This window comes from Herpailurus yagouaroundi, unplaced genomic scaffold, assembly GCF_014898765.1.
Source record: "Herpailurus yagouaroundi ecotype Mexico unplaced genomic scaffold, PumYag 207, whole genome shotgun sequence".
NCBI classification, from domain to species: domain Eukaryota; kingdom Metazoa; phylum Chordata; class Mammalia; order Carnivora; family Felidae; genus Herpailurus; species Herpailurus yagouaroundi.
The window spans coordinates 5,209,962-5,237,232 of record NW_024412438.1 but is presented as its reverse complement, the minus strand read 5'-3'; the positions used below and the strand labels follow the sequence as shown (position 1 = coordinate 5,237,232).

Genomic DNA, 27,271 nt, shown 5'->3' with positions numbered 1-27,271 from the left:
AGAAATCACAGACAGCTGGCAAGACTCCAAGTGGACACAGTGGGTTCCATGAAAAGATATGCCAGTTCCTTACCATGAAATGCCTCACCTTTAGGGGTTCATAAGCAGCAAACGTGGCACTGCTCTCCAAATACTCTTCATACTCAGTCACACTCACTGTTACCAGAGTATGGCCTAGAGATTTGGCTGCTATATGTGTACTAGAACAGTGCGTTGGTCCAGGTCTTTGAATACCTGCAAATCAAAAAAACATGACTTCATTAGGGTAATAAGCAGTCAGTTCTCAATGGGGATCAGTCTATAGAAATATAAGAATTTTAATACATTAAAAAACATCTTGATCTCATACACTACTAGGCCCCAAATGTTTATATCAAATCTATATAAAAATCTGTTCCTTCTATTAACATGTATCAGGTAAGACACAATTTTATGTTCAGTGAGGAACATAACATATATATCAGCAAAGGCATTTATAGTTTAGAACGGGAAAGTGAACATTTACATAAATTAAAGTATTAATAGAAAATTATAAGTATGGGCGCCTAAGTGGCTCAGTCAGTTAAGCGTCCAACTCCTGATTTTGGCTCGGGTCATGATTTCATGGTTCATAAGATCTTGTCCCGGGTTGGGTTCTGCACTGCGCTGGGCCTGGAGCCTGAGATTCACTCTCTCTCTCCTTCTGCCCCTCTCCCCTGCTCATGCTCTCTCTCTAAAATAAAAGTTAAAAAAAGAAAATGATAAACGTGGAGTCTAGAAAACAGAAAGATTACTTCTAGTTGGAGAGATAAAGGAAGATTTAGACATGTATAAGATGTATCTCAAGTGATGAATGAGCAAAGATAGAAATACAAATGAGATACGCAGGAGTACGTGAAGGGTGGCTATACGGGAAATTTTCACTTAAGCAGTTTGTGTGGCTAGAGACATATATGAAGCCAAAATATGAAGTTATAAAAGGCACACTGGGTTTTCTTGTAGAGGCCTTGAACATAAACTTTAAGGATTTCAGCTCTATTCCACCAGCAGTGAGAAGCCTCTCAATTTTTGAGCAGGAAAAGTAATGAAAGTGAGTTTCATGAAACTCCATGTGGTGGCCATGGATTATCAAAGGCAAGCAGCATTAGGAGGATGTTGTTATATTCTAGGTGAGAGATAGTGAGGGCCTAAAAATTAGGAGACACACCTTGAGAACAGAGAAGAGGAAAGAGACATTATTTTTTTAAATGTTTGTTTATTTGAGAGACACAGGAGAGAGAGAGAGTACTCACAAGTGAGGGAGGGGCAGAGAGAGAGGGAGATGAGAATCCCAAGCAGGCTCCGCGCTGTCAGCCCAGAGCCCGAGGTGGGGCTCGAACCCACGAACCGTGAGCTCATGTCCTGAGCTGAAATGAAGAGTCAGATGCTTAACCTACTGAGCTACCCAGGTATTCCGAAAGAGATACTATATAGTACACTTGGCAAGGGAGAAGTCCAAATTATAGATGTACTGTGAGAATTAAATGAGCTAATATATGAAAAGTATTCAGAACAGAGCCTAGCAAATAGCAAATAGCTAAGTAAATGTTGGATGCTACCCACTGTTATTACTGATTAAAAGACAATAGTAATCAGGATCACACATAATGTTTGGTAAGAGAAAATTGATGTTGGTCTTTATGGATAGCTTCTTCATATTCTCTTTTCATATTCTCTTTTCATTAGAAAAAGATATTTTCAGGGCACCTGGGTGGCTCAGTCAGTTAAGCGTTCAACTTCTGCTCGGGTCATGATCTCATGGTTCGTGAGTTCAAGCCCCAGATCGGGCTCTGTGCTGACAGCTTGGGGCCTGGAGCCTGCCTCGGATTCTGTATCTCCCTCTCTCTCTGCCTCTCCCTCCGTCATGCTGTCTCTCAAAAATGAAAAAAAGAAAAAAAAAGATATTTTCTTGGGGTGCCTTGAGGGCCTCCATCAGTTAAGCGTTCAACTTCAGCTCAGGCCATGATGTCACCATTCATGATTCAAAACCCGCTGACAACACGGAGCCCACTTTGGATCTTCTGTCCCCCCATCTCTGGCCTTTCCTCCACTCTCAAAAATAAACATTAAAAAAAAAAAAGAAAGAAAAAGATACTTTCTTTTTTTTGAATAAATTTAATAATGTCACTACATCTATCTTAGAAAGATGTATGATATATATATTAAAGAAAGAGGAAGCTTGAGATTAGAAAGATCTTCATAGGAATTGAAGGAATAGCTACAAGGACTCTGAAAATGCTATTCAATTTCTGTGCCTTTGTTTTTAAATTACATCATAACAAGGCAGTTGATGGAATAAATAAAAGTACTACAAAGAAAGGTAATATGTGAATTTATACTATAGTTTGTAGTTTCTGAATTGATGATTGGTCCTTTCATTCAAAGACAAAGAAAGGAGAAAATAAAAGGCTTACTCTTACCTTCCTTGAGAAGAGTAAAGACCCCTTGCTTATCCATGTTCAGATGCAACAATAAATGAGAGCAGTCTGTGAACACGATGACTTCTTTGGTCTCCTTATTTACATGATACATTGCAATGGGGATTTCTATAATCTGGCCAATCTCCACATCAGCATGAAATGGTAACAGTTCCATTTTGTTCAGTTTCAGGACATATATCTAGAGGGAAAAAATTAATCTTTCAAGAAAGTTATGTCAGGAAAGTCTAAGAAGAAAAGAAAGCGTTCCTTAAGTATTTAAATACACACGTACGTAAACACATATGTATGTTTTGTGTACAAAAATATGTATCATATACTGTGTGCTGGGGAGGGAGTGTTAATCATGTCACTCGTTTCATTCCTTCATCAACTGATTTCTCTAAAGCATCTAACACCATACAGCAAGAATCTGGCAAATGATGGCCAGTGCCCAATTTTCTTAGTTTTTGTAAGCTAAGAATGGTTTTCACATCCTTAAAAGGTTTTAAAACAAACAACAACAAAGAAGAATATGAGAGTATATATATACGTGGTTTACAAATGCTAACATATTTACTGTCTGGCCCTTTGCAGAAAAACTTTGCTAACCTCAGATATAAAGCACTTCCTCTTCTCAGTATCTTTTAAAAAATATCTTTTGTCTTTGCTATAGATTAAATGCTATAGATTAAATGTTTGTGTCCCCCCCCCCCTCAAATTCCTATGTTGAAATCCTAATTCCCCAAAGTGATGGTATTAGGAGGTGAGGACTTTGGGAGGTGATCAGGTCGTGAATGAAATTAAATTAGTGCCTTTATAAAAGAGACCCCACAGAACTCCCTAGCCCTTCTACCATGTGAGGTTACAGCAAAAAAGACAGCCTCCTATGAATCTGGAATTTTCCCTCACCAGACACCAAATCTGCTGGTGCCGTGATTTTGGACTTCTCAGGCTCCAAACTGTGAGAAATAAATTTCTGTTGTTTATACACCACCCAGTCTGTGGTATTTTGTTATGGTAGCCCAAAGGGACTATTTTTTCTGTCACTTTCCTTGCTCCTTCTGTTAGTTCATCTTGTTCTGCCTACATCCCTTAAAATGACACATATTACTTAGAGTTCACCTTCTCTTCTGCCTATATGCTCTTCCTCGGAAACCTTACCCAGTTCCAAAACTTCAATGGCCAACCATATGCTGATAATTCCAAATGTTTATTTCTAGTCCTAATCTTTCAGTTGTACTTCAGAACCCTATTATCAATACCAAATATTCACCCAGATGCCCTGCAGGTGAGTCACACTAAATGTATTCAAAACTGAATTCATCATCTTCCTCTTTTCCTGTTTCCTTTTCTTGCATTTTATATTCATCCAGCTGCCAAAGCTGCAGAAACCCCTGTCTTTAAATCTTTCAGTCTTCCCCACTCCACTGGGCATCAAATCTGACTAAGTCTACCTGCAAAATAACACTTCATTTTCCCCCTTTTCTCTATTCTCAATACCATATTACTAAGTCAGGCTTAACTGGACACTTTTCCTTCATTTCTCCCTTCTATCAATTCTAATCTACTAGTACATAGCACTAGCAAATATCTTCCATTCCTTTTTTTTTTTAATATTATACTTGTGACCGACAAAAAAAACAATCAGGTACTTTCTAAACACAAGCTCTACCATATTATTGACCTTAAAAACCTGGGATGGCTCTCCACTGTCTACTGTGGGAATCAGCAAAAGTTTTCTGGAATAAGCTAGACAGCAAACATTTTAGGCTTGCTGGGGGGGGGGGGGCGCGCGCACACAGTTTCTGAGACAACCCCCAACTCTCTAGTTGTGGCTTGAAAGTAGCAATACGTAAATGAATGAGGGTGGCTGTGTTCTGATAAAAGTTTATCAAAAAAGCAGCAGGTTGAGTTTGATCCTTAGGCCTTAGTTTGGCTCTATCTTTCAAAGTCTTGTTCAAATTCTCATCTCTTCATGACAGTCTCTAAGTAGTCAAATCTACAAGGATTTTTCTTTTATATATTAATAATACTTTTACTACACAATTCAAGTAGCTCTCAATCATATACTGCTTTAAAATAACTCACATCATTCCCTTAAAATGTTATTTAAATTCATGTGAATAGATCTCCCAAATAGAATTTAGATTCTTTAAAGCAGGGATGATATGTTATGTTGCTTTGAATGTCCTATGATATCTAGTATGGAGTTAAGTGCCTTAAGACTACTTAGTAAATGTTCACTGAATGATAAGAAAACGCTAAGTCTTTCAGGGGACAACACACGTTAACATATATCAAAAGTGGAGGAAAAACAAGAATGTGATTATATAGTAAAAAGAAGTTTTTAATCAAGACAAGCAATATGAGACTAAAAATAAAGTTATTACGAAGGTCATGTGATAATAACAAAATACAGTAACAAAATAGATAACTAATTATTGAATATATTCCAAGCATTGAAATAAACCTTAAGTCATTTAATTCTGACAATAACCCACTGAAGTAGATACTATCATTATCTCCACTTGAGAGATAAGGAAACAAGAATACCCATTCAGTAACTGGCTGTGAAGTGAAGCAGGATTCAACCAAGGTCCAGAAATATTTAAGGAATATGTACTTTCAGACTGAATTTGAGCCTCATTTTCAAATACCCAATTTGGAGTAGAAAGATTTTTAAACATGTTCTGTACTTGGGGTGCCTGGGTGGCTTAGTCGGTTAAGCATCTGACTTCAGTTCATGTCATGATCCCATGGTTCGTGGGTTCGAGCCTGGAACTTGCTTCGGATTCTGCGTCTCCCTCTCTCTCTCCGCCCCTCCTCTGCTTGTGCTCTGTCTCTCTGTCTCTCTCTCTCTCTCTCTCTCAAAAATAAATAAACATTAAAAAAAAAAAAAACATGTTCTGTACTTAAATTTATTATTTTTATTTGTTCTGTACTTAAATTTAGCCAGCAGTGTCTCAGGGGTGATAATAAGGATCTTTGGAGAGTTATTTACCTTAATTTCTCCATATCGAAAGGGATTTTGTACATCTCGGGCCAAAACAGTACTGTTCCCCCTGACCTGGCCTGCAGTCACTACTCCTTTGGTGGTCACCACAGCCACTGTTTCATTAGAAGAGGTCCAAGTGAAGTTGCCACTGCCACCCTCTACCTGCGAAAAAATAACAACCCTATTTATATTTAACTGCCAATGGAGGAAAATGAAATTTAAGCAAAGAAGTAAAATCCAGTGAAATAAAGTTTAAGAAATAATAAAACTATATAACAAATTATTTCTGGGGGCGCCTATGTGGCTCAGTCGGTTAAGCGTCTGACTTCAGCTCAGGTCATGATCTTGTGGTTCGTGAATTTGAGCCCCGCATCAGGGTCTGTGCTCACAGCTCAGAGACTGCAGCCTGCTGCAGATTCTGTGTCTCCCTCTCTCTCTCAAAAATAAATAAACATCAAAAGAAAAAAAAAGAAGAAATTATTTCTGGACATGCTAAGAAGATATGATGCTATAGGAAAGCAGGCACTTGGGTAGGGAAATACCAAAGGGAGCTTATGTAATGGCACTATCACAAAATGTCAAAAAGGGCACAAGGGAGCTTGACAAAACTTTACAAAAGCCACAAGTAATGAATATGTGGAAGAGAGACAGAAAGTACAGCATGTCTTATCAAGATGATAGTATTCAACAACAACTTGGTTGTCACCAGAAACTGGGTTATGTTACTAGGATTAGGGGGAAAATTTTTAAACATTAACCAAATTTCAATAAATTAAGCTATCAGAGAAACTGAATTATCTCTTTGTCAATTTTTTTCGTATTACAGAACACCATACCTGTACTTTATAACGATATAATATTCCCATAGGATGATGAGGAAATGCCAGAAAGTTGGGTGTAAGCTTGATAGGAAAATAAATCTTCACTTCTTGCTGATGTACAATTGGAAATTTTATAAGCTGAATATTTTTATTCTATAGGGAAAAGGGTGCAAAACAGATTTTATAAGGACTTTTTTACAATCCACATTCATTTATTTGCAAAACATCAGCAAAATGGTGTGCTAATGAATTACTCAACCAGTTTCTTTCTATAAAAGAAGTAAATAAATATTCCTATTCATTGAAGAACCACAGCTTCTATACTCCAATAATAACGAAAGGGCTTTTATCAGAGTTAAAATAAGTATCACCATCTGGGAAAATTGTTAAAATTTCCTGACATAACAAAGTTTTATCAACATAAGAAGAGATACCATAGTTTCAGAAAGAAAGACCCTTGAACAACCATCAGTTAAATATGTAAACTATGAAGACAAAGGGATATTCCAAGCTACTCAGAATAAAAGGAACATTAAAGGTGCTAGGGTTAAGACAGTCCTTTCATCATTAAAGAAACAGCAAGATTGGGGGGAATGTATAGAGATAAAACAACTGCCCCCACTCAACTATCTTGGCATTTTCCCTACAAAGGCAAAAATCAATCAACCAATTTTTTTTTTATCTATCTGGTTTTTAAAGAAGCCCTGAAATATGAAATATTTATTATTTTATTTTTTGCTAATGTTTACTTATTTTTAGGACAGAGGGAGACAGTGTGTGATGCAGGGAAGGGGCATAGACAGAGAGAGACACAGAATCTGAAGCAGGTTCCAGGTTCTGAGCTGTCAACACAGAGACTGACATGGGGCTCAAACCCATGAGCTGTGAAATCATGACCTGAGCCAAAGTTGGATGCTTAACCAAGCCACCCAGGCACCCCTGAAATATTTATTAACATTCTCACATCTGTGATAACGGCCCTGAATTTTCTCCTCAGTCTTTAAAGTAGCTGGATCATAAACTGAAAATAAGTCTTTCAGTTTAAGAGAACATCATTCTGCTATAAGATATGGGTGTTCTGGGGGCTAGGGAAGGTAGTGGCAGACCCCAACCTAGGAGGACCCTAGGCTCACCTCATCCCATGAATATACCCAGAATATATTCCCATGAGTATAACTACCAGATCCTCCTAAATACCCCCCAAAACCGACCTGAAGACTACCAGATCAAACTCCATAACTAGGGGTGGAAAAGAAGCCATGCTGAAGAAAATAGGAAGACATGGTTTGGGAGGGAAATAGATTGTGGCCACTGTGGTGGGGAGGGAGCCACAGTAAGTCATGGAGAAGGGTGAGAGACAGACTAGCGTACAGGGAAGTACAGGGAGACAATGATTCCCCATAGCAATTGGCTGGGAAAGCAGAAGGTGAGAGGGGCTGAATTTCGAGTACTTGCAACCTGGGGCTTAAGGCCTGGAGTTTTTTTTTGTTTGTTTGTTTTTTGTTTTAATTTAAAAAAAAAATTTTTTTTTCAACGTTTATTTATTTTTGGGACAGAGAGGGACAGAGCATGAACGGGGGAGGGGCAGAGAGAGAGGGAGACACAGAATCGGAAACAGGCTCCAGGCTCTGAGCCATCAGCCCAGAGCCCGACGCGGGGTTCGAACTCACGGACCGCGAGATCGTGACCTGGCCGAAGTTGGACGCTTAACCGACTGCGCCACCCAGGCGCCCCAAGGCCTGGAGTTTTAAAGGTCGATGGGCATGGGAGGGGAGAGTGTTGGGGGTTGGGGGGAGGGGGCATTGAGCAGCTCCTGGACAGAAAGCAGAGCAAACAGCTTGCAGACACACAGCATGGAAAAAGAGATCTGAAGAGCATCTGGGACACACAGTGGGGAGGTTATCTGCTCTTCTCCAACTGCATCCCACAGAGGCGACATTCACAGAGAGACCCTTCCAGAAACAAAGGCACTAGCAGGCACCGTTTCCCTCCCCTGCCTCTCAGGGTAAGTACAGGGCACCTGTGGGAACCGGTGCAGTGCCCACACTCGCTACCTAACTTGCTTACAACAAGCCCCGCCCCCTTGCACTCCAGAGGAACCCCCGCTGCCACTTACGCTCGCCCCACTCCCAGCACAGCAAGCTCCCAACCCCAGAAGAGCGGTCCAAACTCCTGCCCACACCACATCTTTCAACCCAGGGGTTTTGCAAGGCCTGGGTTCTGGTGGTGGTGGCAACAGGTTTCATCTCATAAGCAGACCAGAGCACATCCACTTAAAAGTTGCCACATTCAGGCCAGGGACCAAACACTGCCCACAACAGGCAAAGAGAGCCTCTGCACACGACTGGCTTGAAAGGTAAAGCAGCCAGGACACGACAGCAGAGTACATGCAGGCAGCACACACTGGAGATACTCCCGGAAGCGCCAGGCCCTGGGCAACAGGGGACACTACGAAGCAGGGCACTACAGGACCTCTTTTTCATAAGGCCATTACCTTCAACAGCAGGAGATGTAGCTGACTTTCTTAGTACACAGAAACAGGCACAGAGACTTAGACCAAATGAGAAGACAGAGGAATCTGTCCAGTGAAAGAACAGGACAAGACCACAGTCAGAGATCTAAGTGAAACAGAGAGAAGGAACAAGCCTGATGGAGAATTTAAAGTCATGACCATAGGGGCGCCTGGGTAGCTCAATTGGTTAAGCGTCTGACTTCGGCTCAGGTCAGGATCTCATGGTTGGTGAGTTCAAGTACTGTATCAGACTCTATGCTGATAGCTCAGAGCCTGAAGCCTGCTTTGGATTCAGTCTCCCTCTTTCTCTCTGCCCCTTCTCTGCTTGCACTCCATCTCTCTCTCTCTCAAAAATAAACATACATAACATACATAAATAAAAATAATGACCATAAAGATACTCGCTGGACTTGAGAAAAGAGTGGAGGACACCAGTGAGACCATTAACACAGAGATAAGGAATAACATAGCAGAGATAAAGGACTCAATAAGTAAAATGAGAAACATGCTTGATGGAATGAACAGCAGGCTAGAGGAAGCAGAGGAACGAATCAGTGACCTAGAAGACAGAGTCATGGAAACCAATGAAGCTGAACAAACGGGAGAAAAAAAAGAATTACATAAAACAAGAAGAGACTTAGGGAACTCGGTAACTCCATCAAATGTAAAAACATTTGTATTATAGGAATCTCAGAAGAAGAAGAAAGAGAAAAGGGGCCAGAGAATTCCTTTGAAGAAATAATAGCTAAAAATTTCCCTCATCTGGGGAAGGAAACAGATATCCAGATCCAGGAGGCACAGAGAACCTCCAACAAAAGCAGATCCACACCAAGACATATTGTAATTAAAATGGCAGAATAGAGTGGTAAGGAAAAAATCTTAGGGGCGCCTGGGTAGCTCAGGCGGTTAAGGGTCTGACTCTTGATTTCAGCTCAGGTCATGATCCCACGGTTCATGAGATTGGGCCCCATGTCTGACTCTGTGCTGACAGCACAGAGTAGGCTTGAGATTTTTTTTTTTCTCTCTCTCTCTACCCCTTCCCTACTTTCACACACTCTATCTGTCTCAAAATAAATAAACATTAAAAAAATTATTAAAGGGGCACCTGGGTGGCTCAGCCAGTTGAGTGTCTGACTTTGGTTCAGGTCATGATCTCATGGTTTGTGGGTTTAAGCCCCATGTTGGGCTCTCTGCTGTCAGCCCAGATCCCGCTTTGGATCCTCTGTTCTCCTCTCTCTCTCTGCTCCTCCCCACTCGTGCTCTTTTCCCTCTCTCTCTCTCTCAAAAACAAAAACATTAAAACAAAGTATTAAAAAAAGAAAAAATCTTAAAAGCAGCAAGACAAAAGAAGACAGTTACATACAAGAGAAACCCATAAAGCTATCAATAGATTTTTCCCAAGCCAGAAGGGAGTAGCATGACCAACGTGCTACATGAGAAAAACCTGCAGCGAAGAATACTCTATCCAGCAAGACTCTCAGGCAGAATAGAAGCAGAGAGAGAGAGAGTTTCCCAGACAAGTAAAACCTAAAGAAGTTCATGACTACTAAACCAGCCCTACAAGAAACCTAAAGAGGACTCTATGAATAGAAAGGGAAGACCATTAGTGAGAGTATGTAAAGTAGAACATACAAAAGAAGTAAAAATGAATATTTCTGTAAAAACTCACTCAAGAAACTCACAAAATAAAAGGATCTAAAATATGACAACATATACATAAACATGGGGAGGAGAAGAGAAAGAATGGGTTCAAAGTTAAACAGCCATCAGCTTAATATTGACTGCTTTATGCAGAAGAGGTTATATACAAACCTAATGGCAACCACAAATCGAAACCACTAATAAATAAGCAAAGAATGCAAGGAAAGAAATCCAAATACATCACTAAAGAAAACCAGCATATGATGAAAGAGGGAAAGACAAGGATCAGAGAAAATCTTCAGAAACAACCAGAAAACAAGTAACCAAATGGCAAAAATACATAACTACCAATAATGACTTGGAAAGTAAATGCACTAAATGCTCCAATCAAAAGACACAGAATGGATAAAACAACAACAACAAAGACCCAGTTATATGCTTCCTACAAGAGACCCATTTTGTTTATTTAAGATTTTATTTTTAAGTAATCTCTACATCCAATGTGGGGCTTGAACCTACAACCCCAAGATCAAGAGCCGCATGTTCTATTGACTGAGCCAGCCAGGATCCCAACAAGGGACTCGTTCTAGACCTAAAGACACCTGCAGACTGAAAGTGAAGGGACAGAATAATATTTATCATGCAAATGGGTGTCAAAAGAAAGCTGAAGTAACAATACAGACTTTAAAACAAAGACCATAACAAGAGGCAAAGATGAGCACCTTGCAATAATAAAAGGGACAATCCAACAAGAAAATATAGCAATTGTAAATATTTATGCATCCAACATGAGAGAACCCAAACACATAAAACAATTAATAAAAAAACATAAAGGAACTAATTGACTATTATCAAATGCAATACAATATACAATGATATTACAATTACTATACAATAACATTATGGGCCTTTAACACACCACTCACATCAATGGACAGGTCATCAAAACAGAAAATCAACAAGGAAACAATGGCTTTGAATGACACACTGGGCCAAGTGTATTTAACAGATATATTCAGAGCATTCTATCCCAAAACAGCAGAATATACATCCTTTTACAGTGTATGTGGAACATTCTCCAGAACAGATCACACATATTAGGCCACAAAACAAGCATCAACAAATTCAAAAAGACTGAAGTCATATGCATCTTTTCTGACTACAATGCTATGAAACCAGAAGTCAACCACAAGAAAAAATCTGGAAAGACCACAAATAGGTGAAGGTTAAATAGATAATGAATGGGTCAACCATGAAATAAAAGAAATAAAAAAGTACACAAAAACAAATGAAAATAAACCACAATGATTTGAAACCTTTAGGATGTAAGAGTGGTTCTAAGTTTATAGCAATACAGGCGTACCTCAAGACGCAAGAAAAATCTCAAATAAACAATCTAATATTACACTTGAAGGAACTAGAAAAAGAACAAACAAAACCTAAAACCAGCAAAAGGAAGGAAATAATAAAGATTAGAACAAAAATAAATGATATAGAAACTGAAAAACAAGAGAACAGACCAATGAAACCAGGAGCTGATTCTTTGGGGGAAAAAATTGATAAACCTCTAGTCAGACTTATCCAAAAGAAAAGTGGAAGGACCCAAATAAATAAAATCACAAATGAAAGAGAAGAAATAACAACCAAAACCACAGAGATACAATTATAAGAGAATATTATGAATAACTAGATGACAACAAATTGGACAACCTAGAAGAAATGGATTAACTCCTAGAAACATATAACCTACCAAAACTAAAACAGGAAGAAATAGGAACATTGCACACACTGATTACCAACAATGAAACTGAATCAGTAATCAAAAAACTGCCAACAAACAAAAGTCCAGGGCCAGATGGATTCAGAGGTGAATTCTACCAAAAATTTAAAGAAGAATTAATACCTATTCTTCTGGGGGTGCCTCAGTGGCTTAGTTAAGTGTCTGACTCTTGGCTTTGGCTCAGGTCATGATTTCACAGTTTGTGAGTTCGAGCCCCACACCAGGCTCTGTGCTGGCAGTGCGAAGCCTGCTTGGGATTCTCTCCCTCTCCTTCTCTATCTGCCCCTCCCCATTCGTTCTCCCTCTCCCTCTCTTAGATAAACATTAAAAAAATTTTTTTAAAAACCTATTCTGAAACTATTCCAAAAAATAGAAAAGAAAGTAAAAGGAGCACCTGGATCACTCATTCATTTAAGCGTCAGACTCTTGATTTTGGCTCAGATCATGACATCACAGTTCAGGACTTCAAGCCCCAAGTTGGTCTCCGCATTGACAACATGGAGTCTGCCTGGGAGTCTCAGTCTCTCTTTTTGTCTGCCCCTCCCCTACTTGTGTGCTCTTTCTCTCTCTCTCTAAATATAAATAAACTTAAAAAATTACTGAAATTCACAATAGAAAAAGAAATTACAGAAGCATCTTTTTTTTTAACATTTACTTTTGAGAGATAGAGACAAGAGTGTGAGCAGGGGAGGGGCAAAGAGAGAGGGAGACACAGAATCCGAAGCAGGATCCAGGCTCTGAGCTGTCAGCACACAGCCCGATGCGGGGCTCGAACTCACAGACCCAGAGATCATGACCTGCAAAGATGGACGCTTAACTGACTAAGCCACCCAGGTGCCCCAAAATTACGGAATCATCTTAACGTTTGCAGGAAATATACACTGAAATATAACATTCACTCATCTAGGATATGGGAACTTAGGAATAAAAGGAAATTTCAGTAATTTGAAAGGGTATACCTTTAAAAAAAATTTTTTAATGTTTATTTATTTTTGAGAGAGAGAGAGAGAGAGAGAGAGAGAGAGAGAGAGAGAGACAGAGTGTGAGCAGAGGAGGGGCAGAGAGAGAAGGAGACACAGAATCTGAAGCAGGCTCTAGGCTCTGAGCTGTCAGCACAGAGCCCCATGCGGGGCTCGAACCCATGAACCGTGAGATCATGCCCTGAGCTGAAGTCGGACACTTAACTGACTGAGCCCCCCAGGCACCCCTGAAAGGGCATATTGTTTAAAGAAACTAAACATCACACTTAACAGAGAAAAGGCTTTCCTTTGAGATCAGAAACATTATTACCATGTCTGTTTGGCATTGTACTGGAGATTGTGAATAAGGCAAGAAAAAAAAGTAAAAGGCATTACGATTGGAAAAAGTGGGTATTGGATTAGGACAGGAAAGAATCAAATCTGTCAATTACAGATGATATGATATAAAATATAAGTGATTCTATAGATAAATTATTAGAATTATTGGGGTACCTGGGCGGCTCAGTTGGTTAAGTGTCTAACTCTTGGTTTTGGCTCAAGTCATGATCTCAAAGTTTTGTGGGTTCAAGCCCTGTGTCAGGCTCTGCGCTGAGAGCACAGAACCTGCTTGGGATTCTCTCTCTCCCTCTCTGCTCCTCCCCTGTTCCCTCTCTCTCTCTCAAAATAAATAACTTAAAAATAAAAAGGGTTCAGAGCCACTTTATTTATTATAGCCAAATACTAGGGGAAAAAAATGTCCTTCAATAGCTGAATGGTTAAAAAACTCTAGTGTATCAATACAATGGAATATAACTCAGCAGTTTTTAAATTCTATATTGATGCATGTAACAATTTAGATAAATATTAAGGGCATTATGTTTAGTACCTTCAGTTTTTCATCCATCCCCACAATCAATTTTAGAACATTTTCATTACACCAAAACCAAACCCTACACCTTAGCTGTCACTCTCCAAGCCCTCCACTCCCTCCCCCAGCCCTAGATGACGGCTTCCTCTCCTAGCCCTAGGTGACTGCTCCCTCCCCCAATCCTAGGTGACCACTGCCTCCCCCAGTCCTGGGTGACCACTCCCTCTCCCATCCCTAGCTGACCACTACCTCTCTCAGTCCTAGGTGACCACTCCCTCCCCCAGTCCTAGGCGACCGCATTTACTGCTTTCTGTCTATGGATTTGCCTGTTTTTGACATTTCACATAAATGCAATCATGCAACATGTGGCCTGTGTCTGGCTTTTTCACTCAGCATAATGTTTTCAAGAATTACCCATGCTGTAGCATATATCAGTACTTGTTTTCTATTGCCAAATATTCCATTGTATGGAATATGGATGTACCATAATTTATTATCTACTCCTCAGCTGATGAACATTTGGGTTGTGTCCACTTTCTACTATAAATAATGCTATGAACATTCATGCACAAGCTTTTGAGTCAAAATGTTTTCATGTTTCTTGCATATATACATAAGAGCAGAATGGCCGGGTAACACAGTAGTTCTGTATTTTGTCTGTTGATAACTGCCAGGTGTTTTCCAAAGCAGCAACACCATTTATTCACTTACACACATTCCCCCCAAGAGTGTGTAAGGGTTCAAATTTCTCTACATGCTTATCAATACTTGTCATTGTCTGTCCTTCTTATTTTCAGCCAGTGGGTGTCAAGTGGTATCTCATTATGATTTTGATTTGAATTTTCCTAATGACTAATTATGTTGAACATGTTTTTATATGTTTATTGGCCATCTGTACATCTTGTCCTATGTACTATTTCTATAACTTCCTGTAAATCTATAATTCCAAAATAAACAGTTTAAGAAAGTTATTAATAACTTTTCCTCCAAAATGGTTAAGTGCTCCAATATATTCAATGAAGACTTTCCAATTTCGGACCATACATAATCCACATTTTAATCCCAACACAAAAAAGATGAATTACTATCTCTTGACTAGGTATTAAGGAAACTAGGAAAACCCAAGAACTGTCTCTAGCCTCACCAAATTAAGAGTATAGTAGGTGTCAGGGTGCCTGGGTGGCTCAGTTGGTTAAGCATCTGGCCTCAGCTCAAGTCGTGATCTCACAGTTAGTGAGTTTGAGCCCCACGTCAGGTTCTGTGCTGGCTCAGAGCCTGGAGCCTGCTTCAGATTCTGTGTCTCCCTCTCTCTCTGACCCTCCCCTGCTCGTGCTCTCTCTCTCTCAAAAATAAATATTAAAAAAAATTTTTTTTAGTGAAGCTTTATTTAAAAAAAAAAAAAGAGTATGGTAGGTGTCAATTACAATTTCCACACCAAATCTGAACTTGATGAACAGCATAATTAGGCAAAAATATCAAAATAAAAACAATTTTTAAATTTTTTTTTCAACGTTTATTTATTTTTGGGACAGAGAGAGACAGAGCATGAATGGGGGAGGGGCAGAGAAAGAGGGAGACACAGAATCGGAAACAGGCTCCAGGCTCTGAGCCGTCAGCCCAGAGCCTGACGCGGTGCTCGAACTCACGGACCGCGAGATCGTGACCTGGCTGAAGTCGGACGCTTAACCGACTGCGCCACCCAGGTGCCCCTAAAAACAATTTTTAAAAGAGTAAGGGTGTGGGGCGCCTGGGTGAGTCAATCGGTTAAGCATCTGACTTCGGCTCAAATCATGATCTCTCGGTTCACAAATTTGAGCCCGCGTCGGGCTCTGTGCTGACAGCTCAGAGCCTGGAGCCTACTTCAGATTCTGTGTCTCCCTCTCTCTACCCCTCCCCTACTTGTACTCTGCCTCTCTTGCTCTCTCTCTCTCTCTCTCTCTCTCAAAAATAAACATTAAAAAAAATAAATAAAAATAAAGAGGTGATGGTGAGAGCTCATTTTAAAACATATTATTTTTTAAAAAGCAGGATCTTTGGGATTGAAGAATGATTCTACAATAGTGTCAAATTGCCAGAAATGTCATACAGTGTACAAAAAAAATCACTGTGTATTAAATATTATTGAAAAAACTGAGGGGGTGCCTGGCTGGCTCAGTTGGTACAGTATGTCACATTTTTTTTATTAAAAAAATTTTTTTAATGTTTATTTTTGAGAGAGAGAGAGAGCATGAGCAGGTGAGGGGCAAAGAGAGAGGGAGACACAGAATCTGAAGCAGGCTCCAGGCGCTGTCAGCACCCACGAACTGTAAGATCATGACCTGAACGAAGTCAGGCACTTAACTGACTGAGCCACCCAGGTGCCCCAGGATATGTCACTCTTGATATCTCAGGGTCATGAATTCAAGCCCTATGTTGGGTGTAGAGATTACTTAAAAAAATTTTTTTTAATATTGAAAACAAAAGAGGGGCACCTGGGTGCCTCAGTCAGTTAAGTGTCCGACGTCAGCTCAAGTCATGATCTTATGGTTCCTGAGTTCGAGCCCTGCATTGGGCTCTGCACAGTGCAGAGACTGCTTGGAATTCTCTCTCTCTCCCCCCCCCTCTCTCTCTGCTCCTCCCCTACTTGCACTCTCTCTCAAAATAAATAAGTAAACTTAAAAAAAAACAACTGTTGAGTAAATATTGTTGAAAAAACTGGACATATTTTACTAATGAATGTAAACCTAAAATTGATATAAGTAACCCAAACACCATTTAACAAATACTTATTTCTGCCAACGACATGTTAGTCACTCTGTCAGATGTTAGGGCAACAGTTGTGAACAAAGTAGGCATAATCATTGCCCTCAAAGTTTATAATGTGATAAAAGGAGCAAATAATAACAGTAAAATATGATGAATATTATGACCTGGGAAGTTTGGGAGTTCTGAGAATATATATGAAAGGGGAAAACAGGCCTGAAGAAGTGATGTTTCACACTGAGTACACAAAGTATTATAGACAAAAGAAACTATATTTGTTTATAACAATGAAAATAAACAAATGGAAAGGAAACTTAGAGGCAGAAAGGAAGAATGCATTTTCTAGAAACTGGAAGTTCAGTGTGGTTGATACATAATGGAGAGAGAGTGACAAGACCTGCAACTGGAAAAGTTGTCTTGGGCCAATCATTCAGGTAGAGTCACAAAATTAAATTCCCACAGCATTTTTTTTTTAATGTTTATTTATTTTTGAGAGAGAGACAGAACACAAGCAAGGGAGGGGCAGAGAGAGAGGGAGACACAGAATCCGAAGCAGGCTCCAGGCTCCCAGCTGTCAGCACAGAGCCTGACATGGGGCTTGAACTCATGAACCATGAGATCATGGCGTGAGCGGAAGTCTGACACTTAACCAACTGAGCCCATACAGGCACCCCTAGACAGGCCTATTAAGCTGAATATGAAATAATAGTGAATGGAGGGAAACAGCAGAATTAAAAGCATAGTCTAAATGGTGTAGCCACTGTCTGTCCCAGTTAATCATTGTCAGATTCTTTTTTTCTGTTTGGAGAGAGTGCAAGTTGGGGAGGGGCAGAGGGAAGGGGACACAGGATGCGAAGCAGGCTAACAGCAGGGAGCCCAACTCGGGGCCTGAACTCACAAACAGTGAAATCATGACCTGAGCCTAAGTCGGATGCTCAACCGACTGAGGGGATGCCCATCCGGATGCCCCTCTCAGATTTTCATATAACCTAGAGAAGCAGAAATCCTAGGTTTTATTTAAATTAAGGGGCACCTGGGTGCCTCAGTCGATTAAGCATCCATCTCAGGCTCAGATCATGATCTCCTGGTCCATGAGTTCAAGCCCCATGGTCGGGGTCTGTGCTGACAGCTCAGAGCCTGGAGACTGCCTCAGATTCTGTGTCTCCCTCTCTGTCCCTCCCCGGCTCACACTCTGTCTCTCTTTCAAAAATAAACATTTAAAAAATTAAAATAAAAAAAAAAGAAACTGTCAAATAAAAAGAATAAGTAAAAAATAAATAAAATTGCTCAATTAAAAAGAAGTTTTTGGGGCACCTCATTCAGTTGAGCAACTGATGCTCAGGTCATGATCCCAGGGTCATGGGATTCAGCCCCACATCTGCTCTGTGCTAAGCCTGGAGCCTGCTTAAGATTCTCTCTCTATCTCCCTCTTCCCCCCTCCCATTCATGCTCTCTCGCCCTCTAAAATAAGTAGGTAAATAAAAGGTCAAAAAAATAAATAAATAGAAAGTTTGCACGCCAAAATAAAAAGACCACAAACCAAGATATAGGCTAGAGATCACCCCCTTTGTGATCTCTGTCATGGAGGGCCCTATTAAAACCATATTAAGGAGTTTTAACTTTACCTTAAAACCAATGGGATGCCACCAAAGGAATTTAAACAGTAAACACACAATTTCTGTAGCTTTTAGAATATGGTTCCAGCTAGGGGTGATATCAGAGGTAGGAATACCCATTAAAAAACTGCTATACAGGGGTGCCTGGGTGGCTCAGTGGGTTAAGCATCCGACTTTGGCTCAGCTCATGATCTCATGGCTTGTGAGTTCAAGCCCCACATCAGGCTCTCTGCTGTCAGCAAAGAGCCCACTTTAGGTCCTCTTACCCCTCCTCTCTCTGCCCCTCCTCCACTTGCACACGTGCTCAAGCATGCTCTCAAAAATAAACATTTTTTAAAAAGTTAAGAAAAGGGGTGCCTGGGTGGCTCAGTTGGTTGAGTGTCCGACTTCAGCCCAGGTCATGATCTCACAGTCCATGAGTTCGAGCCCCGTGTCGGGCTCTGTGCTGACAGCTCAGAGCCTGGAGCCTGTTTCAGATTCTGTGTATCCCTCTTTCTGACCCTCCCCCATTCATGCTCTGTCTCTGTCTCAAAAATAAATAAACGTTAAAAAAAATTGTTAAAAAAATAAATAAAAAGTTAAGAAAGAAAAAAGAAACTGGAGTACTTGGGTGGCCCCGTGGGTTGAGCTCAGAGCCTGGAGCCTGCTTTGGATTCTCTGTCTCCCTCTCTCTCTGCCTCTCCCCTGCTCGTATTCTCTCTCTCAAAAATAATAAAACATTTAAAAAAATAAAAATTAGGGACGCCTGGGTGGCTAAATCAGTTACAAGTCCCACTTTGGCTCAGGTCATGATCTCACAGTTTGTGAGTTCGAGCCCTGCTTTGGGCTCTGTGCTGACAGCTCAGAGTCTGGAGCCTGCTTCCGATTCTGTGTCTCCCTCTCTCTCTGATCTTCCCTGGCTCACACTCTGTCTCTCTCTTTCTCAAAAATAAATAAACATTAAAAAAAAAAAAAAACAAAAAAACGTGAGGGGCTCCTGGCTGGCTCAGCTGGTAGAGCATTCAACTCTTGATCTTGGGGTCATGATTTCAAGCCCTAGAGATTGCAAAAGGAAGGAAGAAAGAAGGAAAGAAGGAAGGAAGAAAATTGCTATGAAGGTCTAGGTGAAAATCACCATGGGAATAGTAAAAAATGGGTTGGGAGACATTCACAAGAATTGAAATGGCATTCAACAGTGTACTGGATGTAGCAGGTGAGGGGGAAGGAAGAGTCAAGGGCCACTCGGGATCTGTCTTAAATAACCAGATGAAAGGATCTGTGAAGAACAAATAGGTTTGGGAGATGGAGATAAATTTGGCAGGCTGTTAAAAATCAGAAACTTAAAAATCAGAAATCTGGCATTATGTCATATAAAAATTAACCAAAAGAAAAAAATGTACAAAGAAATTCAGTTATGGCATTTATAAGAATAAGAAATGGGAACGATGCAAAAAGTTTAAGGTTGGTGGCATGGCCAAATACACTGACGTATTAATCCTTTGGATTTTCGGAATAGAAAGTACTCTATGTGGATCTGACAACACAAAGAAATGTGCACATGAATATGTATTTTATTTTTATTTTTTACTTTATTTTAAGCAAACTTCATGCCCAGTACAGAGCCCAGCTGAGATCATGAGTTGGATGCTTAACCGAATGAGCCATTCAGGTACACCCAAATAATTTTTTAAAGGAACCTCAAATGGTGAATGTATACACAATGACCAGAAATGCAAATATGAGCAATAACAAAAACTGCAACAGGAAATCTGTACAGGTATAAACTACCAAGTATACGGTTTATCGTCTTCTTTTTCATTTTTATTGAAAGATACAGGTGGAATATGCCACGTATCTGCTTGCAAATCAACAAGTCATCCAAGCCTCATCAGGGTTCTCAGGATTTAAAGATTATCCTTTAAATTCCCACCTGGTAGGGGCGGCTGGATGGCTCAGTCGGTTAAGCCTCTGACTCTTGATTTTGGCTCAGCTCATGATCTCACGGTTCACGAGTTCGAGCCCCACGTCCAGCTCTAGGCTGAGAGTGTGAAGTCTACTTAGGATTCTCTCTCTCCCTCTCTGTCCCTCCCCTGCTCTCGCTCTCTCTCAAAAAATAAACTAATAAAAAAAATTTTGAATTAAATAAAAATAAATTCCTACCTGGTAAATGATAGAAGTCAGGGATGCATTTATCAGCACGACACCACTTTTCAGGGCTTTTACCACATGATAAGATCCATTCACCGTAGTGAGCCGCTCTTCAAAGTACTCCTGTAGGAACTGGAACATAATCCTGAGATTCTGAAAATTAGCCCAACAGCAATACAAAACTGGAGATGTTTTTTCACTAACTCCATCTTAACCCCAAAGCATTAAAAAAAGGTGTGGATATGCATTCTAGGGATAAATAAAAATAATACCTTTGCTCTGATCATGTAAAGTATCTCGTCATAGAAAGTCGGAAAGATGTAATTTTTAAAATGATACTAATTTTTGAAAGATTCATTAATGGCAAGTGATCAGAAATAGAAAGAGTCAAACTTTATGCAAATTTGGGTATAATTTTTGCCTTTCCATACGTTGACAGTTTTCAGGGAAAACAAAAGGGCGCTGAAACATGAGTGCCGCACTGCTGTCTGTGGCGCCACTGATCCTCACCCCACGCCGCTGGGGGTGACCAGCTCTAAGGGAGTTGGTGAATGAGACCCTCTCCACCTCTTTTCTAGAATTATCACTGAACTATATATTTTACTTCTGGTTTAGGATTCCTCAAGGACAGAACTATTTAATGACACACATAAAGTAGTAACTTTAAAAGTAAAATCTGGAAGCAAAAGAAAAAAACCCCTTCCTAGCCAGAAAGATGGCCCACTCAAGAAGTCATCCACAAGAGGGGCTAGAAAAATACAAAAAAGACACTCACATCTGAAATATAGACCTTCGTGCTGCTTTTATCAAACACTTCTACTGTAATGACATACACCTGTCCCACCTCTAGACTCCACCGGTCTCCAGGTTGGACTGTGAAATCTGTACACAAATCAAGAAACAAAGGTATCAGAAGAGGCCAACATTTTTCTCCAATGAATTAAAAAATACAAACTTATAAAAATGATTCAATGTCCAAAATTTGCTAACAGATGGACATGGTTTCCAAGGTTGACCTTTTGGTTCCCTCCATCAAGTTGTATAATAATTTGGAGTTCTAACTGGCTTCACTTAGTTCAACTCAGGTATAAACAAACACTCTCACTTATATCTGCATACCAAACAAACCACAATTTTGCTCATTCCTAATGTGTCAGGCTTCTTTTTCAAAATGAAGATTTCAGCTTCTTTACGTAATATTAGATTCATATGACCTAAGGACTTTAGTATTCTTCTTTCTTTGTATAAAGTCTCTTTTCCTAACCCAATATTGTATCACATGGATCTTTCTATTTTTTCACCATCTGTTTCAAGATGCTTCACTCTTGCAGACAGCATGTAACCATCATAACAGTGTGAGAAAACATGTCAAAAGAAGTTTAAATTCGAAGGTTAAAGAGGTACTCTAAGGGTGCCTGGGTGGCTCAGTTGGTAGAGCATCCGACTCTTGATTTTGGCTCACGTCATGATCCCAGGGTTATGGGACTGAGCCCTGCATAGAGCTCCGTGCTGAGTGTGGAACCTGCTTGAGATTCTCTCTTTCCCCCTCTGCTCCTCCCACGCATGCACATGCTCTCTCTCTCTCTCAAATAAAAATAATAATAATAAAAGCACTCTAGTTTCTAATGCACTCTTTCTAGTGAAATAGTTTAAGCTATTCATTTTCCTTAAAATTATTATCTAAAAATACCTAAAAATCCAGGCTCTACAACATATATGGTGCAATTTGGGAGTCCAGACACGGATCTCATATGGACATCTTAATTTCTTCTTAAGAAAATCATATGAACCAGAGTTGGGTAAAAAGACAGATGTGAACTACCAAAGAAAAAAATAAATGTACAAACAGAAACAAACAAAAATCCTATCTTTTATTATCTTTTGGAAAGCAGAAACTTAAATGTGTACACTTCTGAGAAAAGTCTGAGGGACGCAGTCATCACAGGAATCAAGTATTCTTGAATTTCAAATTTAAAGAAAATGGAATGATAGAAAAAAGATCATGGTCCATGCTTTTAATATTCATTTAGCTGCCAGGGCGCCTGGGTGGCTCAGCTGGTTGAGCATCTGACTATTGATTTCAGCTCAGGTCATGATCTCCTGTTGTGGATTTAAGCCCCACTTTGGGCTTCTGTGCTGACAGCACAGAGCCTGCTTGGGATTCTCTCTCTCTCTCTCTCTCTCTCTCTCTCTCTCTCTCTCTCTCCCTCTCTGCCCCTCTCCCACTCGTGCTTGCTCTTTCCCTCTCAAAATAAATATTTAAAAAATTAAAAATGAATTACTCTCAACTCAGTTTAACAAATATTAATTAAGCATCTACTGCAGAAAATACCATACCGTCTTTTCTCAATTATTCATGTGGAAATAGGAAAGAACAAATTAAGTAAAATTCACACAAGTTTCTTCAAGCTGTCTTCCTCCCATCTCCTAATTATAATTTAACTGAGGTTGCAAATAAGTACTGAAATCAACAGATCCCAAGCTCCAACTATTCTTTTCTCTACCTACCCTTTGTTATAAATTATGATGATAATAATTTATAGTTCTTTGTTAAAAATAAAACTATACAAAATAAGGATAATTTTACCAAATTACTTTATCAAGGAACATGTCTAGTATGCTCAGGGAAACATAGATCAGCAGCTAAAGCTTGAAAAGGATACTTTTATGGACAAAGACAAGGTTAGTTTGGCCCAGTTGGACAGCAGTCACTGTGGCTGTCTTCTCATCCAGTAATGCCACCTTCCCGGAAAGAGACCCATTAAATGCAATTCTGTGGTCTTGCATTTCCAGTGTGTAGTGTTCTAAAGGGAACTCCACCTCTGTAAGACATGAAAAATACATACAACAGCATATTGTTGGATTAGAAGAGGAAAATCAGGAAGCAGGCCTAAATAAGAGTATGATCTACTTCTAATTTCCTTCCCACTATGATGAATTTCAACATTTAGCCATTTTGGGGGAGAATACTACATGAGTTAACTGTTGACCTTGCTTGCATTCTTAAAAACCAGTGAACTGAAAGTAGCAGGGAGGATTCCCACTAAGTAAGGAAAGGACTAATGCTAATGGATCCAATGCACACTTTATAAACTGAATGGGACTTCTGGGATCATTAGAGTGTTGAGTTTTCAGTTAATGAACTGAGCTTCTCAAGAAACAACTTTCATGGGGTGCCTGGATGGCTCAGTCAGTTAAGCGTCTGACTTTGGCTCAGGTCAGGATCTCACGGTCTGTGAGTTCGAGCCCTACATCAGGCTCTGTGCTGACAGCTCAGAGCCTGGAACCTGCTTCAGATTCTGTGTCTTCCTCTCTCTCTGCTCCTCCCCCATTGGCACTCTGTCTCTCTCCCTCTCAAAAATAAATAAACATTTTTTTTAATTAAAAAAAAAACTTTTGCAAAAATCATTCAAGTCCCTCTGGTAAAGTTTCCTCACTTGCCCTATTAAAACTAGTAACAGGGGCGCCTGGGTGGCTCAGTTGGTTAAGCATCTGACTTCGCTCAGGTCATGATCTCACAGTTTGTGAGTTTGAGCCCCATGTCAGGCTCTCTGCTGACATTGTGGAGCCTGTTTGGGATTCTCTCTCTCTCTCTCTCTCTCTCTCTCTCTCTCTGCCCTACCCTGCTTGTGCTCTCATTCTCAAAAAAAAAAAAGAAATAAACTTAAAAAAAAAAAACCAAACTAGTACCAGAATTCAGAAGCCCATAGGCACTGATGCTAAGCATTAGCCTGTTCAAGATATGGGGACCATCTCTATCCAATATTATCTCAGGTATAGCACTTTAGGAATACTTTATCACAAAATCTAAAAACACAAAGTATGTGTATACATAAGGTGGAGCTGCTTCTCTTACTGTCAGCAGGAAGGATTTGGGAAATGTTAAGTCTTAGGAAAAGATAAATCACCTTACCTGTCATTCTTCCCTGCACCATTTTTGCAACTCGGTATTTAATATATGCTCCTACTAAGAGATAAATATCATGGGATGGTATAAGAAATATATTCTCCAAAACCAGCAGACGTATCAATGCTGCTGCCACGTTCTAAAAGAGGAAGGAAAAAAACAGGTTCCATAGGCAAAATCCTGAAGGTCATCTTGCTTGTTAAAAATTTACTTCTTACAAGTTTCTTTTAAAATATCTTATAGAGGGGCGCCAGGTGGCTCAGCTGCTTGAGCATCGGACTTTGGCTCAGGTCATGATCTCACAGTCCATGGGTTTGAGCCCTGCACTGGGCTCTGTGCTGACAGCTCAGAGCCTGGCATTTGCTTCAGATTGGTGTCTCCCTCTCTCTCTGCCCCTCCCCTGCTTGTGTTCCATCTCTCTCTCTCTAAAATAAACAAACACTTTAAAAATAATAAAATATCTTACAGATATTTAAAAATTCTTTCCTGGGGTGCCTGGGTGGCTCAGTTGGTTAAGTGCCTGACTCTTGATTTTGGCTCAGGTCATGATCTCACGGTTTTTGAGTTCAAGCCCCACACTGGGCTCTACAATGACAGCGCGGAACCTGCTTGGGATTCTCTGTCTCCCTCTCTCTCTCTGTCCCTACCCCACTCACACACTTCTCAGAATAAATAAACTTAAAAAAAAATTAAGAAAAAGAGACACCCAAATGACTGAGCAACCCAGGCACCCCTCAAATGACTTTTCAATTAAATGACCAATTACTGACCCAAATCATATCAGATTAGAGGGCTTCCACTATAGATAAATATAAGAAACAATTGCTTTCGGGGTGCTTGGGTGGCTCAATCAGTTAAGTGTCCTACTCTTGATTTCAGCTCCGGTCATGATCTCACGGGTTCGTGGGATTGGGCTCTTCACTGACAGTGTGGAGACAGTTTGGGATTCTCTCTATATACACCCCTCTCCAGCTTATGCTCTCTCTCTCAAAAATAAACGTTAAAAAAAAATTATATTCCACGGGCAAGGTTCTTTAATCTAAGTTTATGGCACAAACTTTTTACCTTGTAGAATGGTTCATAAATTCGAACTTTTACAACAGCAGCACCAGTTCTGATCCCAGACACCAAAATCATATCTCCTTGTTTCTCTTCTTTTTCCATCTCAGCTATATACACTGGGGGAGAGTATTCTGCTTCAGAGTATTTCAGAATCCTTAAGAGATAAGACAAAGTTTGTTTCTAGTGTAATCAAATAAGGAGTCATCTTCCAAAAGCCCCTAAGAGACTTTAAACAGTCTCTTCAAAGTCTATACAGTGTAAAAAAGTTTTTAAATTGTGTTTTCCATAGGATTAGATAGAACAAAAGTATTTAATTTGCCTGTGGCGAACACTGTTGTGGGACTAACACTTGGGACTGTCTGAGAGCAATTTCTTAGCACTAAAGACAAAATTTCATACTATCATCCATTCGCTCACTGTATTTCAGCATGTGCAGACAGCATGCTCAACAAAACCGCCAGAAGATACACCTGGTTCAAACAATTATATAGTCCTAAGCTCACGAGTTCCTCTGCAGTGGTTCAAATTAAATGATCATAAAGTACCTATGCCCACACCATATGTCATTGTATCAAAGACATTTCCCCCTGACAAATTTATCTGTTCCAAAAAAGCCCAGATGGCAGGATTATCAAAGTCCGTACAAGTGGCTGCTGCTCACTGTGCCACCCAAAGGCAAATGCCTCCTTCAAAGTCAGATGGCTTATGTTTGGTTTCAATGTTACCTAATTTTGCTAGACAATTCTCCTCTTGCTGATTCTTTATCCTGGGCAACGCTCCACTCAAACATCATCCCTGCCAAACTACTAAAAGTATTTCCTGTAGAGCAAGCCAAAAGCAGACAAGACAGAATCACATATTCAAAAATATTCAGGTATCTTTAACAAGAAAGAGAAATCTAACTTTAAAATTATTTTTAGGCCTCTTCCATTAACAAACAGAAGCACTATCAATAATGAATTAAAACACATATACCAGAAAGATCCCTACATGAACAAAAGTGCTGTTGCTACACAAATTTTCTGAATGTAGAAAGGACTCAAGCTGATCAACTTCTGGCTGACAAAAGTTATGCCACTTTTTCTGTTCCTTTCTACATAAAGGCCACCTTAAGGTCTACGTCAGGGTTGACAGGCATCCCCAACCCCCAGTCCCTCCAACATTTTATAAAAACTAGATTCCAAAACATTTATAATACATTCATTTTTCGGATTTAAAAAATTACTCTTACAAAAATGCATGGCAATAGGGGCACCGGGGTGGCTCAGTTGGTTAAGTGTCTGACCCTTGATTTCGGCTCAGATGATGATCTCACAGTCCTGGGATCAAGCCCTGTGTCGGGCTCTGTGCTGAGAGCCCAGAACCTTCTTGGAATTCTTTCTCTCCTTCTCTTTCTGCCCCACCCCATTCATGCTCCCTCTCTGTCTCAAAATGAATAAATTAATTTTTTAAAAAGTGTGGCAATAAATTTAAATGTTTTAAATACCATATTATACATTAATATAGTATACTAAAAGCAATATAAAATCAGTTTCAAGAAAGATAAAATTATAAGACTTTTTCATAGGTTTACACATAATTCCCGTAGCCTATAGAAAGTAGACTAATCAAAACAGAGCTAGTAATAAATTCCAAAAAAAAAAAAGAAAAATTATATATTCTTAATGGCTGATCTAGGCACCACTAGCAGAAGCTCAGTGGCAGAATCTGGACTTTTAAAAAAACTTCTGAGATAACCAATAATTAAATAAGCAGAAACATTTTATGAAAGTATGTAGCAAATACATTGAATCACACTCATGT

General features: G+C 39.8%; 1 protein-coding gene across 11 annotated transcripts in view; it reads right to left on the bottom strand.

Annotated features, from left to right (window-relative positions):
- Nucleotides 1–27,271, bottom strand: part of NUP210L (nucleoporin 210 like) — an 83,558-nt gene that overhangs the window by 45,776 nt on the left and 10,511 nt on the right. For 8 of the 11 annotated variants that reach the window (XM_040452856.1, XM_040452852.1, XM_040452858.1 and 5 more), the window contains 11 exons: nt 26,194–26,287; nt 25,472–25,622; nt 24,413–24,545; nt 23,163–23,321; nt 22,190–22,258; nt 21,275–21,381; nt 20,512–20,652; nt 6,270–6,407; nt 5,440–5,595; nt 2,439–2,637; nt 89–234 (listed from right to left, as the gene is read on the bottom strand). In XM_040452856.1, the coding sequence (XP_040308790.1) occupies nt 89–234; nt 2,439–2,637; nt 5,440–5,595; nt 6,270–6,407; nt 20,512–20,652; nt 21,275–21,381; nt 22,190–22,258; nt 23,163–23,321; nt 24,413–24,545; nt 25,472–25,622; nt 26,194–26,287 (1,493 nt within the window). The remainder of the gene's footprint in view (nt 1–88; nt 235–2,438; nt 2,638–5,439; nt 5,596–6,269; nt 6,408–20,511; nt 20,653–21,274; nt 21,382–22,189; nt 22,259–23,162; nt 23,322–24,412; nt 24,546–25,471; nt 25,623–26,193; nt 26,288–27,271) is intronic. The other 3 variants (XM_040452854.1, XM_040452857.1, XM_040452863.1) reach the window with 3 other exon arrangements.